Source organism: Sus scrofa, chromosome 8 (assembly GCF_054392235.1).
Source record: "Sus scrofa isolate SSC_HxYL_T2T_F1_AM1 chromosome 8, Sscrofa_HxYL_maternal_Yorkshire_Landrace_v2.0, whole genome shotgun sequence".
Taxonomy (NCBI): Eukaryota; Metazoa; Chordata; class Mammalia; order Artiodactyla; family Suidae; genus Sus; species Sus scrofa.
The window spans coordinates 72833686-72848619 of NC_139390.1; the positions used below are offsets into that span (position 1 = coordinate 72833686).

Consider the following 14934-nt stretch of genomic DNA (forward strand, 5'->3'; position numbering starts at 1 on the left):
TTGGATTAACATGTTTATTCCAGTCATTATTTAAAACCACATAATTAATGCATAAAAACATTGTTGCGTGAGGGCAAGTAGTAAAGAAGTATATTGAATAAAAACTTAAATTTTTATCATTGGAAATTCTGTGTATTCTTTAAGATCCTTTCTTCTGAGGTATACTGATTAAAATGGGACATGGAGAGCATTCAACGGTATTGCTCACATCTCTCCATTCTCTCCCATGGTTGTATGTAGCCCATGCCTGTGCTGTTCGTTCATTTACTGATGGTCATTGAAGTGCCAGTGGGACTCTTCAGAATATAACTGAGAACATGTGCAGTTCTTTCTACATGACACATTCCTAGATGTAGAGTTTCACTCTCAAATTGCATGTTTACATTTTATTGAAAAGCATTTTTTCCCATGTTATACTTCCAGGAAAGCAGTCCCACCAGATTATTTGTTCGGCAAATCATCTGAAGGAAAATAATTTATTGACTTAATTTCCATTTCCCAGAGCACGAGTGAGGTTTGTCACCCTTTACACGCCATTGGCCATTTCACGTCCGTGAATTTCCTCTTCATATGCTTCATTTACTTTCATACGAGACTGTTTGATTTTTTGTGTGTGTGATTTGTAATAATTCTCACGGTATGGAGACCACCGATCCCTTTTCTGTTACAAGTGTGGCAGGATAGATTTGAGAATTTTATTTAAGCCTGTATATGTGCTTGAACATTTTTATCTACTGTGGCATCATATTAGTTCTCTTTTTCTTTAAAAATGTGTCTGCTACCTAGGGAGTCTGTGTGGAAAATTCTATGGTAAAGTTTGCCTATACTTCCCCAAGAGTCAAACTTCTAAGTTTTTTAAAAGAAATTATTCCTTATGCAGCAGCATTTTGATCATATGACTGGAATGGAAGGCCTCTTGACCAGTCCTGCAAGTGTGCTTTTCCTCCCCTGGACCACTTTGATCATAAGTGCTTTCCTGACTTGTAGTTTTCAGGAGTGCTTTCAGAATGCTTTCATGTGATTTACTAATTTTCCATAAAATGTTTGTAATTTTTGTATTCTCATTGTTATAGAAATCCAAAGAAAATGATATTTTTATTATTTACCGTCATGGAAAGGACTGAATGTTTACTTATAATTTTATAGGATGGCTGGGTCAATATGATCCTGAGGAAAGCACAAAATAATGAGACATGCTGATCAAAAGTGTGCTTGTATCAATTAATAATCATTAATTAAGGGAATTTGTTTTGTGGCTCAGCAGAAATAACTCCAACTAGTATCCATGATGATGTGGGTTTGATTCCTGGCCTCAGTGGGTCAGGGAAACAGCATTGACATGAGCTGTGTTGTAGGTCGCAGATGCTGCTCACATCCCTCATTGCTGTGACTGTGGCAAAGGCCAGCAGCTGTAGCTCTGATTTGGCCACTAGCCTGGTTACATCCATATGCTGCAGGTGAGCCCTAAAAGGAAAAAACAATCATTAATTCACTCTTCTGTTCAATAAATACATTTAATTTCACAACATACCTGCAAGTAATTTTGATAGATCCAGGTATCTTTGTAGAAAATGAAAATTCAATAAATCCCCTTGGAGTACAGGTCATGTATTATGCTAATATGCAGTGGAGAACTTAAGTCAACTACCGGAGGCTGAATATGGGAGTGGAAGTCATTGTGACAAGAAGAAGATGAGAATTAGGTTACAAATTCCCAGATTTTCACACATAGGTCTATTTTTTAATAGGAAGCTGGTAGCAGTTGCTAGAATTCGAATTCCACCAACATTCCATGAGGAAATGCATTAAACTGGATGACGGCAACTGGTTTGCCAAGGCTTTAGATAGGAAGTGATGCTGAGGCTGGATGCAGAGGAAACACCAAGAAGTTTTAGAGGTCTCACAAAAAAATGAAAGGGTAACTCTTCTTACATAATTCCAATTATTGCACACATTCTCTGGCAAGATAAAACTGTAAAATTCTGCACCCGAATGAAGTTAAAAATTCTGAATGTTGACGTGTGGGTTCTCTGGGTGTATTTGTTATTGTTTTTGTGTCTATGCACACCATGTGAACCACAGTTAAATTCAATCATGTCTTTTGATATAACTATTGAATTAAAATAATAACTTTCAATATATACCCATATAATTTTATTTTGATGGATTTTTTCACTAGGTGACCTCTTGGCATGACCTATGTCAAACTCTTGAACAGGCAGAAGGTCCCGGGTACACAAGTTTTGCCCTGAGATGTTAAATTATGAGAAGTCATTTTGTCACAGGAGGATGGGAACCTTGTCATACCTCCTTCCTGCTGGAATAAACGGAAGAGTTCCATCTACTGGGCCATACCCGCTTCTGGCCTCAGACACAGCTACTGCCTTTTTGCTTTCTTTCTTGCATTAGCCAACTTCCGGCAACAAAACAGACAACCCCTTGTGAGGGCAAATGCAGCCGTTGCCACACAGGCCAGCAGGAGCCCAATGACATCCAGAGAGTGGTACTGGTACCAGGTGAGGTCGTGGGCTGCTGGCCGCAGGTGCTTGGCTCCTTTGTGGCGCATGACAAACTCGATCCAGAAGACCGCCCGGTCCAGGGGCTTTACAGGCTGATCATGTTGAATGGTTGATAACCTCATCACGTTTTCTTTGTAGCTGAAGGACAAAGAAGCAGAATCAATGTAGAGAATGAACTAGGAAGGATAAATGTGACATTTTCGTGCCAGTGGTAAAAAGGAGTGTCGCACAGTGGGGAAGAAAGACAGATTATTTTTCAGAGATGACTATAGAGACCTTAGCTTATGGGCTACAGTTTGTTACATGAGTAGGATTTCCACCTATGAAGAAAAGAGAGGAGAAGTAGTTGTAGTATAAGGAGTGGAAGAACTTAAGTTGCAACAGCAAAAAAAAAAAAAAAAGAAAAAAAAAAAGGAAAAAAAAAAGGGAAAAGAAGAAAGGAAGTGCAGTAACTATGTGCTTTGAAAGTTCAAACTTTGATTTCCCCAGTAGGGCATTGTTAATAGACCCAGTGGACAAGTTTTAAAATACTGTCATAATCCAGGGATATGCATAAATCCATGATGGTGTTCAGAGGCCAGTCTAGGCAGGGTTGCTCAGGAGCTGGTGTTGACCTAGTATTAGGAAAGTAGTGGTTAAAAGGGTGGAAGTGGATTGCCTTGGTTTGAATCCTGACTCTGACGCTTACTTTGTTGCCTGCCTCTGTCTGTTCCTCAGTTTTTGAGTATCAGATGGAATGGTTAGGAATAGCCTCCTATCTGATTATTGGGAGGAACAATATATTGATTTGTAGAAGTGTTCCTAGCCCACAGTAGACTCTCAGTGAATGCTTGCTAGTATTGATATTGGTTTTCGTGGTAGCTAATTTAGAATAGAGTGTGCTCAACATTTGACTTATTTGGCATTGCAGTTACATTTGTTCCCACTCTGTTAAAGTCATTATGGATCAAAAGGCACGGAAGGAGGAGGCCTCGAGAGATAGGGCTCACAAACCGGAAATCCCAAGGTGCTATGGCATGGGAAAGGAGCAATAAGGATGGAGGTCAGTTCTGTCCTGTTCTGTGGAAACACAGAGGGAGCCCTGGGGCTCTGAGTGGAGGGTGGTAATCAGGAAGTGTTTGTAATACAGTGGAAAAGTCTGTAAGGAAGTAGTAAGGGAATGTGAGCTCAGGACTTAGTACGATATATAACATATTGTAACCAGTCAGTATAAACTAGGTAAAAATTATCTTCATTTTGGATACTACCTTCACACTCTTAAAAAAATCAAAATCTATAATGATACTAGAGATGTATTTTTACATAAATCACCAAAATGATGTATACGTAAAAAACAAGAAGAAGAAATATGTACTTCTTACACTGCTCTCTTCGGATAATCGTTGTGCTAAAATTAAAATTTAACAACACTGCTTTAAAGCACAAATGTCCACAGTGGTCTTATTAGCAATATATTCTCCAAATATTTATTTTCCAAAATCATCATGAAGCAAAGGGAATATATATATATATATATACATATATATATATCTCCTTGTTATGATGGTAATATTTGTAGTTTTATTGAAATTAATTTAAGTTGTGAAGTAATTTGGAAGCCAGATATTTCTGGATTCAGAAAATTTGATTTTATGTAGTAATGTCTTAACATGTCTTATCCAACTGACGTAGTTTTTGATTTTACAATTCTTCCAAAGAAGACAAAAGTAAGCATAACTGAAAGATTTAAAACTGCATTTATAAGGAGTGTCTACATCATTGTATTGGGGTAAATTAGAAAGTTCTAGGTATTATCTATTACCAGTTATGGGTTCAAATCATTTTCAATGAAAATTTCGGAAAAGTTAATTTTAATGGTGATTTGAGATTGATTATGTCTTGGGGGTTTTCTGAAAACAGACCTTCTTAGAAGAGTTTTAATCTCACCATGAGTCCACATGCTAAAATAAGTCATAACTCTGCAAATGACTGCCTTTGTAATATTCATGATTTCCTACTTGCACTTTGTTCTAAATGCTTCCTCTTGATTCTTATGTTACTATCTCAGTGATTGTTCTCATGCTAATAATTAGTGCTTTCAAAATTTTTCTACCATCCCTAAATCCTCTGAAAAACATTCCCCCTAAAAGCAGGGGAAAAAAACTTATGTGACCCAGTAGGTTACTGATGACTGTTTCAAAGCATTGAGCAAAGCTTACTCCTCATTGTGTTTGTGTCAAGACTCATTGCTGACCCACTGGCCTTCATCTGGGAACCTCTCTAGAAACAGTACCAAGTTAAGAAAACCTATACTCACAAAGGGTTGTTAATGACTTGCTTCAAGGCATTGACCAGATCTGTTCTTGACATTGTGTCCAAGTCCAATCTTACAGCTGCTCCCTTGGCTGTCATGTGAGCGATGTTATCAGGCTGATCACCAAACAAAGGCAGGCCCACCATAGGAATCCCATGGTAGATGGCCTCATAAACGCCATTGGCGCCACCATGAGTTATGAAAGCTTTGGTTTGGGGATGACCTAGGATTGAGTGAATTTCAGGAAAGGAATTAATTTCACACTTTAGAAAAAATGGGCTCTGGGCATTAGAAGGCACCAAAGGAAGTAGTGTCCTGTAGATAACAGATGATTATATACAGGAAATGGCATTTCAAGTGCTTTCAGAACTCAGAGCAAGAAACCCCTTGGTCTGCTGGAGAGGTCAGTGAAGACTTCATGAAAGCAGTGCTGTGTCACTTGCATTTCACAGATGAGTCCAAGATTGTCCTGTGAGCAGGACTTCCTTGAAAGAACCTCCTGGGTCAAAGAGAGCACATGTGCAACCAGGGGGGAGACAATGCCGAAAATACCCGCTCTCCAAGAAGTAGGAGGTCACTGAATCTGATGGGAAGGGCATCAGGGTAACAGGAAAAGCGTAAAGGTAGTGGCACTGGAACCAGAGGAAAGAAAAGCTACACTGTATCATGAAATCTGGAATCAGCTCATGAAACAATTTTGGATTTTTTCCTGTAGAAAATGGAGAGTCCCTGGTAATGAAGGAGGGCTTGTTTTTCTGTGGCATTTCAAATACCTCTAGAGAGGGGGAAAGACTGCTGCAAGGAAAGAATTCAGCGAGAGAAAGACAATCCACAACGTTCTTTCTAATTTCACTGTGAGAAGTAGTTACAGTCAAAATAAATCTACTTTGATTCTGGCCATGAGAAATGTGACCTGCTTTAACAAAATGCCATCTCTATTGTAGTCGCTCCTCTTGTCCTCAGAGGCTGGAAATAAAAATAAAGGACCAAAGTTTTCTTTCTGAAAATTAGTTTCAATAATAAATGCTAGGAGAATGATAGATATTCCTGCAGAAGTATTAACATTCTGCTCAGCTGTTACTCATGTTTTCAGTATTTGTTCTCCCAAGTCTTACCAAGAAGGTCATTTTGGGGGATCCACTTATACAGCCGAGTATTGGGTCCTAAGGTATCAGGTTTCTTGCCTTCGTATTTCCACAGAACCTGTCAGGGTAAAGAAATCCTTGATTCCATGAATCAACTTCAGAGTTATAGCAGTAGAGTTCTATAGAGATTCAAAGACATCTAGTTAAATGCTCTCCATATGACAGCTAAGGAAATGAGGCCACACACTCTTTAGTGACAGTAACTACGAATGCTCTGACCTCAGCTCACATTTACACAGTTATGATTATATTCAGTCAGGTATGGACTGTAATCGTGACCTCTCACACATGATGCCATAGGCAATTGAGATTCAATGACAATTCAAATATTTAAGAAAATGTTAGGTGCTCTAATTCTATTGAAAAAAAATAGTGTCAAATTACTAGTCACCTACACATTATTTTTCTTTATTTCATACACAAGCTTTGATTTTCAAATTTGGTATTCACTTGTGTATTTCTTTTTGACTGTTATGGAAGGTAGTTTACTTTTCTTCACTTATATTGTAACATAAGTTATTTTATCATAGTTTCAAAAACCATTTAATTGACATCTATAGGAAAACACCAGTCATTAGGCAGTTAGGAGAAATTAATATTTCTTTTTCTTAATAATTTATTAGTGATAAATTATTAGTGCTCAGGTTCCGACGTAGCTCAGTGGTTAATGAATCTGACTAGGAACTATGAGGTTGCGGGTTTGATCCCTGGCCTTACTCGGTGGTTGAGGATCCGGCGTTGCCATGAGCTGTGGTGTAGGTTTCAGACACAGCTCGGATCATTCGTTGATGTGGCCCTGGGTGTAGACCGGCAGCTATGGCTCTGATTAGACCCCTATCCTGGGAACCTCCATGTTGTGGGCCTGGCCCTTGAAATGGCAACAAGACAAAATAATATAAAACAAAATAAAAAATTAATCAGTGTTGCTTAGGAAGTAGATGGAATTTGAGATTATAAATTGCTAAGAACTAATTCCAAAAAAATGACAATTGGTAATTATTGATATGAACTCAGAGTATTACTGGTATTAAAAATTTAGATATTCATTAAATTTAGAGAAGGGGAGTTTGCTGGTAAATCAGAGGTAAAAATAAGTCTCTTGAAAAAGTTCCAGACCTGAGATGCTAAAATATATTCAACTGGCTCTAAATTTAACACTGAAGCACAAGGCATTGACAGCACTGGTCAATGTGGTTTCTATGCACAGTACCAAAAGAAGTTACTAATCTTGACATTCCTATGCAATTTTCATAAATTGAATTGTAATTTATCAATGTTTTACCCCTAACTGCACTGTGAATAGAAAGTAACTTTAGGTTCCCAGCAAACAGTTAGCATAGCTGGTTAGGAGAATACTGTGATATCAGAGAGTACACTAAAAAGTAATATCCAAATATCCAAAGACACCAAGTGTATGTTATATGTTAGAAAATAGTTTGCTGCTCTATTTTATGGAGAAAGAGGCAGCTGTGCTTTTTCCATGCCCGTCTTCCTCATGCTTGACCCCTTCGTATAGTCCCTCCTCCTTCCTCAGTGAGGAGGGGTAATCTTCGAATAGGTGAGAAGCAGAGTTCATCAAGGGCCATACTTTACAATGCACAGGGTTCACTTAAGGGCAAAACCCCATCTTCATCTTTTATTTATCTTCCTGCTTCAGACTTTTGGAGCACCCAGTCAAACAGGGGAGGCTGATGTTTTTCGTTTTCTAAATCATTGTGACTGCAGGGGTATCTGGAGGCAGCTCAGTGAGCCCTGGCCATCCTTTCTCCGAATAGCACCTTGAGGTACACACAGAATGGGTCTGTTTCAACATTTAGAGGAAGTCATGGGGCCAGGAGTATCTGACAAGTGTGAACTGCATGTCATATTCCAGACATTTACCAATTTTTTTTTTTGGTCTTTTTGCCTTTTCTGGGGCCACTTCTTATGGCAAATGGAGGTTCCCAGGCTAGGGGTCTAATTGGAGCCATAGCTACCGGTCTACACCCAGGGCCACAGCAACATGGGGTCCTAGCCATGTCTGAAACCTACACCACAGTTCATGGCAACGCCGGATCCTTAACGCACTGAGCATGGCCAGGGATCGAGGCCACAACTTCATGGTTCCTAGTTGGATTTGTTAATCACTGTGCCATGACAGGTACTCTGACATTTGCCAATATTGCTTAACATTATTGTGCTATTACACTTACTGTTAAAATTTAACAGTACCATGTCCTCAGGAGTTTTTCTGGGTTAAGGAGAAAATTACTAGGCAAAATTTGGAGTTCCTTTTCCTGTCCACAATACCATTATAATGCCAAATTTCACAGGGTAACTATTAAATACATTTTTTTTTATTACAATCTTTATCCAAATTATTGTCAGTCAAAGACACTCTCTGCTAATGCAGGAGCTGCCATGTATATTTTGTGTTTTCAATGTAACTGAGATAAGGTGGACCTATCATGATGGTTTGCCTTTCTTGCAGGAAATGTCTAATCAAGCCTTTCACAAAATTTAACAGTCTCATAAAATAGTTGTCCACAATTGTATTCCTTCATCTACCTTTTGGGGAATCTGGGCAAAGGCTGATGCAATTGTATTGGCTCTTTCTTCTGTCATGTTCCTGATCATTGACCCCAGAGTAAAGAGCACAATACCATGTTCTCCAGCACTCTGGACAAACTCTTCCATTTCCTGTAAAAGAAGAATTTGCTGCATCACAGAAGAGTCACAACATGGTCGAGATTATTGGAAGGATTGCTAGAAACAACAAAAGAGAGAAAATCTGGTAGCATCAGAAATTATTAGCGTGATGGCTTTAAAAAAAAGTAGTAAAACGCGCCTGTGATAATATTTACCATCTTGATTATTGCTAAATGCAAAGTTCAGAAATGGTTAGTACATTCACGTTATACACCCAATCTTAAGAAGTTTTTCATTTGGCATAATTGGGAATCTATTTCCAGTGAAAATGCCATCATTCTTTTTTTCTCAGGCCCTGGCAACCTTCTCTTTGTTCTACTCTGTTCTACTCCATATTTCTACAGATTTTACTCATCTGGATACTTCCTCATAGTTGAATGGTAGAGTATTTTTATGTCCGTGTCTGGCTTATTTCACTAAATGTGAGGTTCATCCGTGTTTGTCAGGTGTCAGAAAATGACAATGAAAATATGACGATCCAGATCCTACAGGACACAGCAAAAGCAGTTCTAAGAGGGATCGTTTTGGTGATACAATCTCATTTCAGAAAGTAAGAAAGGTCACAAATAAACAACCTAACCTGATATCTAGAGCATCGAGAGAAGGAAGAACATGCAAAACCCAGAGTTACAGTGGAAAGAAACCATAGAGATCAGAGCAGAAATAAATGAGATAGAGATGGAGAAAACAAGAGAAAAAAACCCAGTGAAACAAAAAGCTGGTTTCTAAAAGATAGAATTGATAAAACTGTCAACTAGACCTTCAAGGAAGAAGGGAGAGTGCTTTCTAAATACATTTAGAAATGAAAAATGAGAAATTACAACTGACACCACAGAAATTTAAGGCTCATAAGAGACCACTACAAACAACTATATGGCATTACCATAGACAACCTAGAAGAAATGGACAAATTCTTACTGAGGTAAAAACCTTTCGAGACGGACTCAGGAAGAAATAGATAATATGAATATTTCAGTCACAAGTACTGAAATTTAAAATATGATTTAAAATTTTCCAAAAATCAGAAATCCAGGACCAGATGGCTTTGCAGGCAAATTCTATCAAACATTTAGAGAAGAGTTAATGTCTATCCTTCTGAAAAGTTCCCAAAAAATCACAGATGAAAGTACATTCCCAAGCACATTCTATGAGGCCACCATCTTCCTGCTATGAAAATGAGACCAAGACACCACACACACACACACACACACACACACACACACAACTAGAGGCCATTATCTTTGTTGAACATAGATGTAAAAATCCTTAACAAAATATTAGCAAATGGAATCCAAGACTACATTAATAGGATCGTGCACCATGATCAAGTAGGTTTTATCCCAGGGTTGCAAGTATTTTTCAATATACACAAATCACTATGTTATAAATAACATCAACAACCTTAAGAATAAAAACCATATGGTCATTCCAAAAGATGCTGAAAAAGACTTTGACAAAATTCAACCCCCCTTTTACATTAACCCTCCAGAATGTAAGCATAGAGGGAGCCTACCTGAACAAAATAATGGCCATATATAACAAACCCATATCAAACATCCTTCTCAGTGTTGAAAAGTGAAAGCATTTCAGATAGGATCATGAACCAAACAACAATGTCCATCCTTGCCACTTTTATTCAATGTAGTTTTGGAAGTCCTCCTTATAACATTTAGAAAAGAAAAAGAAGAGTTCCTATATAGCACAGCAGAAATGAATCTGACTAGGGATCATGAGGTTGTGGGTTCAATCCCTGGCCTTGCTCAGTGGGTTGAGGATCTGGCATTGCCTTGAGCTGTGGTGTAGGTTGCAGATGTGGCTCAGTTTTGGCATTGCTGTGGCTGTGGCATAGGCCAGTGGTGACATCTCCGGTTAGACCCTAGCCTGGGAACCTCCATATGCCACAGATGTGGCCCTCAAAAGGACAAATAATAAAAAGAAAGAAAAAAGAAAAAAGAAAAGTAACCAATAATAGAAAAGAAGTAAAACTGTCACTGCAGATGACATGATACTACACATAGCACCTCCTAAAGATGCTACCAGAACATTACTAATGATCATCAATAAATTTGGCAAAGTTGCAGGATACAAAATTAATGCACAGAAATCCCTTGCAATCCTATTACTAACAACAAAAGATCAGAAAGAGAAATTAAAAAAAAATCCCATTACCATTGCATCAAAGAGAATAATATATGTACCTTACTTAGGGGAAAAAGACCTGAACTCTGAAAACTACAAAAGACTGATGAAGGAAATTGAGGATAACACAAACAAATGGAAAGGTATGCCATATTCTTGTATTGGAAGAATCAATATTGCCAAAATGACTATACTCTACAAGGGCATCTACAGATTCAGTGCAATCCCTATTCAAATACCAAGGGCATTATTCACAGAAGCAGAAGCAAAAACTTTACCATATTTATGGAAACACAAAAGAACCCAAATAGGCCGAGCAATCTTGAGAAAGAAAATCAGGCTGGAGGAATCAATCTCTGTGACCTCAGACTATGCTACAAAGCTACAGTCATCAAAAGAGTATGGTACTAACACAAAAAGAGAAATCTATTTCAGTGTAACACCATAGGAAGTCCAGAAAATATAACCATGCACATGTGGTCAACTAATCTAAAGGATGCAAGACTATGCAACAGAGAGAAAAAGAAACTCTTCCATAAGTGGTGGTAGGAAACCTGGACGGCTGTATGTAAATGACTGAAATTAGAACACTCTCTGACACTCTACAGAAAAATAAACTCTAAATGGTTTAAAGATCTAAATGTAAGACTGAATACTACAAAACTCCTGAGGAAAACATGGGCAAACACTCTATGAAATAAACAGAAACAGTATCTTTTTGGATCCAGCTCTTAGAGTAATGAAAATTAAAAGGATAAATCATAAGTATATAAGTTTAGGAGTTCCCGTCATGGTGCAGTGGTTAATGCATCTGACTAGGAACCATGAGGTTGCGGGTTCGATCCCTGCCCTTGCTCAGTGGGTTAATGATCTGGTATTCCCATGAGCTGTGGTATAGGTCACAGATGTGGCTCGGATCCTGCATTGCTGTGGCTCTGGCATAGGCTGGTGGCTACGGCTCGGATTGGACCCCTAGCCTGGTAACCTCCATGTGCCACAGGAGTGGCCCTGGAAATGGCAAAAAGACAAAAAATAAATAAATAAGTATATAAGTTTAAACACTTTTCACAGCAAATGAAGTCATAAACAAAATGAAAAGACAAACTACAGAAGGGGAGGAAGTATTGGCAAAGTGACCAATGAGGGAATAGTTTTCAAACATATGGAAAAAACTCATGCACTTTAATAACAGGAAAAAATAAATCAAGAAATGGGCAGAAGATCTAAATAAGCATTTCTCCAAAGAAGACATAGATAGCCAACAAAAGATGACATGAAAAGATCCTCAAAAGAGCTAATTATCAGAGAAAAGCAAATCAAACTGCAACAAGTAATCACTTCTGCACAATGTTATAGGAATTATGTGGTCATATCTCTGTAAAGATTGTAGTCTAGTTTTCAATCATTATTGCTTCTATCTCTCAACAGCCTGTTAAATGATGTGCCTTTGCAATCCAATTCAGTGACAACATCCAATGGTTTTTAGAAATCTTTTCATTTCTCTCCCTTTCTTTACCTTTTAATTTTCTGCCTAACTCATTACTAGATACTTCACCCTTTGTTATAATTATGTCTTCAACTTACCTATCCAGCATCATGTGCCTCTTTGCTCAGCCTCTTCCTGTTTAAATTAACCTTAGACCTCTTGAGAATTGTCATTAACATTCTGCTTGCTTTTAGTCTGTGGCTTCCCCACCCCTGCCCTATCACTTCTTATTCCTGCACATCCCTCCGATCTCCCCTTAATTATCAGTGCCTCAGAGGTACTTGCTCTGATTCCTGCGGGATGCTTCCTTGGCAGTGTGGTGTTTCCTTAGACACTTTGTGGTGTTTCCAAGACACTTTTCACTTGATGTTTATGACTTGCTTGCATTCTGTCTTTCCAGGTAGAGTGCCAGGTGGTAGAAAATGTATCCATACTCTTTCTCTGTCTTTCAGCACCTACTCCTGGTATATGCTAGTCATTTTATATTTATTCTTATAATGAATGTCTGATATCGTATTGTATGTTAAAAAATGAGGATGGTAATAAGTGACATATTCTCAAAGTCTCCCAGAGGTCTTTTTATTTCATAATGTTTCTGAAATTCAGTGAGTTGAGGTGGAATAGAAATGAATAGGTGAAGTTCTAATTGGCAGGTCATTCTATCCAGCTTATCACATCTTTCACTGTAATCAAACACTCGAACTAAAGAGTGGAGGATTACTCCTACTGAAAATGTAAAGTAGAAAAAGCACAACAAACCAAATTAGGTTACCTTAGGTAGGGGTTTTGCAGGTTTGCAATGGAAGCCTCCAATAAATTCAAAATTTGGTAGCAGTGGGCGAGGAAATTCAAAATCCCAATAGTTTCGAATGAGCCACATGTCAGCTTTCCCCATTGTCTCAAATATTGTGGTGGGCCTTCCTGAAAGATAAAGCAAAACAGTAACTAAAATTAGATGAAATGAGAATATATTCAGGTGCATACATTAGGTAAGTTTTGGAAAGGAGCTTGGAATGATGTAGCCAGAGATGTTTGCAAATGTCTGTTCTTGATAAAGCAGTTATGTATCTTTGTGTAAAGTATATCAATTCATCTCATATAATGCAGAAATGGAGCTACACCAGTGAAAGCAATTTCTAAATACTCCCCAGATTTTTGAGCTACACACACCTGTGTGAGTCCTCAGTCTACATGTCATCATTTATTATGACATTCTATGAGGTTTAGAGTGACCTTTTTAGTGAAAACACTACTTTAGTAATGGGTATATAATTGCTTGGAGAAGTCCTACGTATTTCAGTATGTGGTTTATGACTTTGTGGAGTGTCTGAACCAGTAACGCTCCACAGTGTTTCATCTTACCCAATAATTTAGTGTTTCCAAAGTACGTACAAGATTGATGGATCATTTTATATTTTCATTTTTCATCATTTCTCTTGTAAGAGTGAAATTCCTGGGGCTTAATATTTATATAAACTCACCCACCAAGGCATTAGGAAACTTAGGTCTTCATGTTAAACGAACAAAAAACATGACTTACCTAGTGCTTCGCTGTAAAATTGATTCCACTTCTTCTCATTAAACGTCTGGAACCAGAAGTCCAAAAAAACTACATATAACATATTATTAACCCTCTCCGTGAATGTCATGTGATCATTAAATTCTGACATAACAACAGGTACATAGGATGGTGGGAATGGAAGCTTTCCACTGAATTTTTCAATTGAATAACCAGGAGAGATGCGTAGGCTGTATACCAGAGGTATGTTGAGTATCTCAGCCACCAGCTCAGCACAGGGTAAGATGGGATCTGCAAGGATGACATCAAACCTTGATTCTTGTAGCTTTGTCATAAGTTTCTTGTTCAAGACAGCATCTTTACAGATCTTCAGTGAAACATCAGAAAGTTCTGAAAATATATTTTGCGCTGTTGTAATTTTTGTCCAAAATGAATGTTTTGCCCCCTGTATCCATTCAGTGAGAAGCTGCTGGAAGAAATTCTCATAATCCTCTTGACTTACAGATGCAGGGAAACTCTCAAATTTGATAGTAGGTGATTTGTTGGGATCAACAAGAATGGCAGCTGATGATTTTAGAACAGTCACCTCATGACCCCTGGTGACAAGTTCCTCCAGAATTATCTTCATATTAATCCAGTGACTATATTCCATTGGCCACACCAGCACCTTTCCACACCTGCCAGAGCTAAAGTAGCAAGTCAGCTGTAGCAGCAGCAGAAGTGAGAGCCATTTCAGTGACATCTTGTCCACTATTACTTTTAAGAAATTATGTATCTTTTGCTTTTGCTCATGTTTATACCCGAGGAGCCACCAATCATGGAGTTGTTTAAAGTGTAACACCCACACCTGCAGTAAATAATTTATAAGAATTGGCAGCAGCTATGGCAAGCAACTGAACGGACAAAGTGTAGACCATTTCATGCTTGGGCAATGTGTTTACCTTTGTTTTGTTTGTACTTTACCCCTTGACACGCCAATGACCTTGCACATGCAAACCAACTATATTGTGCAAGGGATAAGTCTTTCGTAAAATCAATAGAAATTGAGGGGCTCGCTTGTCTGCATTCTTCCTGACAGGTAATGAGAGAAAAGATGCTATGAGTCGGTGGAGTGTTGTGAGGGCCAACACGTGTATCCCCCACAG

General features: G+C 38.2%; 1 protein-coding gene across 2 annotated transcripts; it reads right to left on the bottom strand.

Moving 5' to 3' along the window:
• Positions 1–14560, bottom strand: UGT2B31 (UDP-glucuronosyltransferase 2B31). 2 transcript variants are annotated; one of them, NM_001244124.1, is given in 6 exon segments: positions 1498–2657; positions 4816–5035; positions 5928–6015; positions 8505–8636; positions 13043–13191; positions 13811–14560. In NM_001244124.1, coding segments are annotated over 6 exon segments (1590 nt in total). In that variant the 5' UTR covers positions 14532–14560; the 3' UTR covers positions 1498–2377.
• Between the last annotated feature and the right edge of the window lie 374 nt (positions 14561–14934).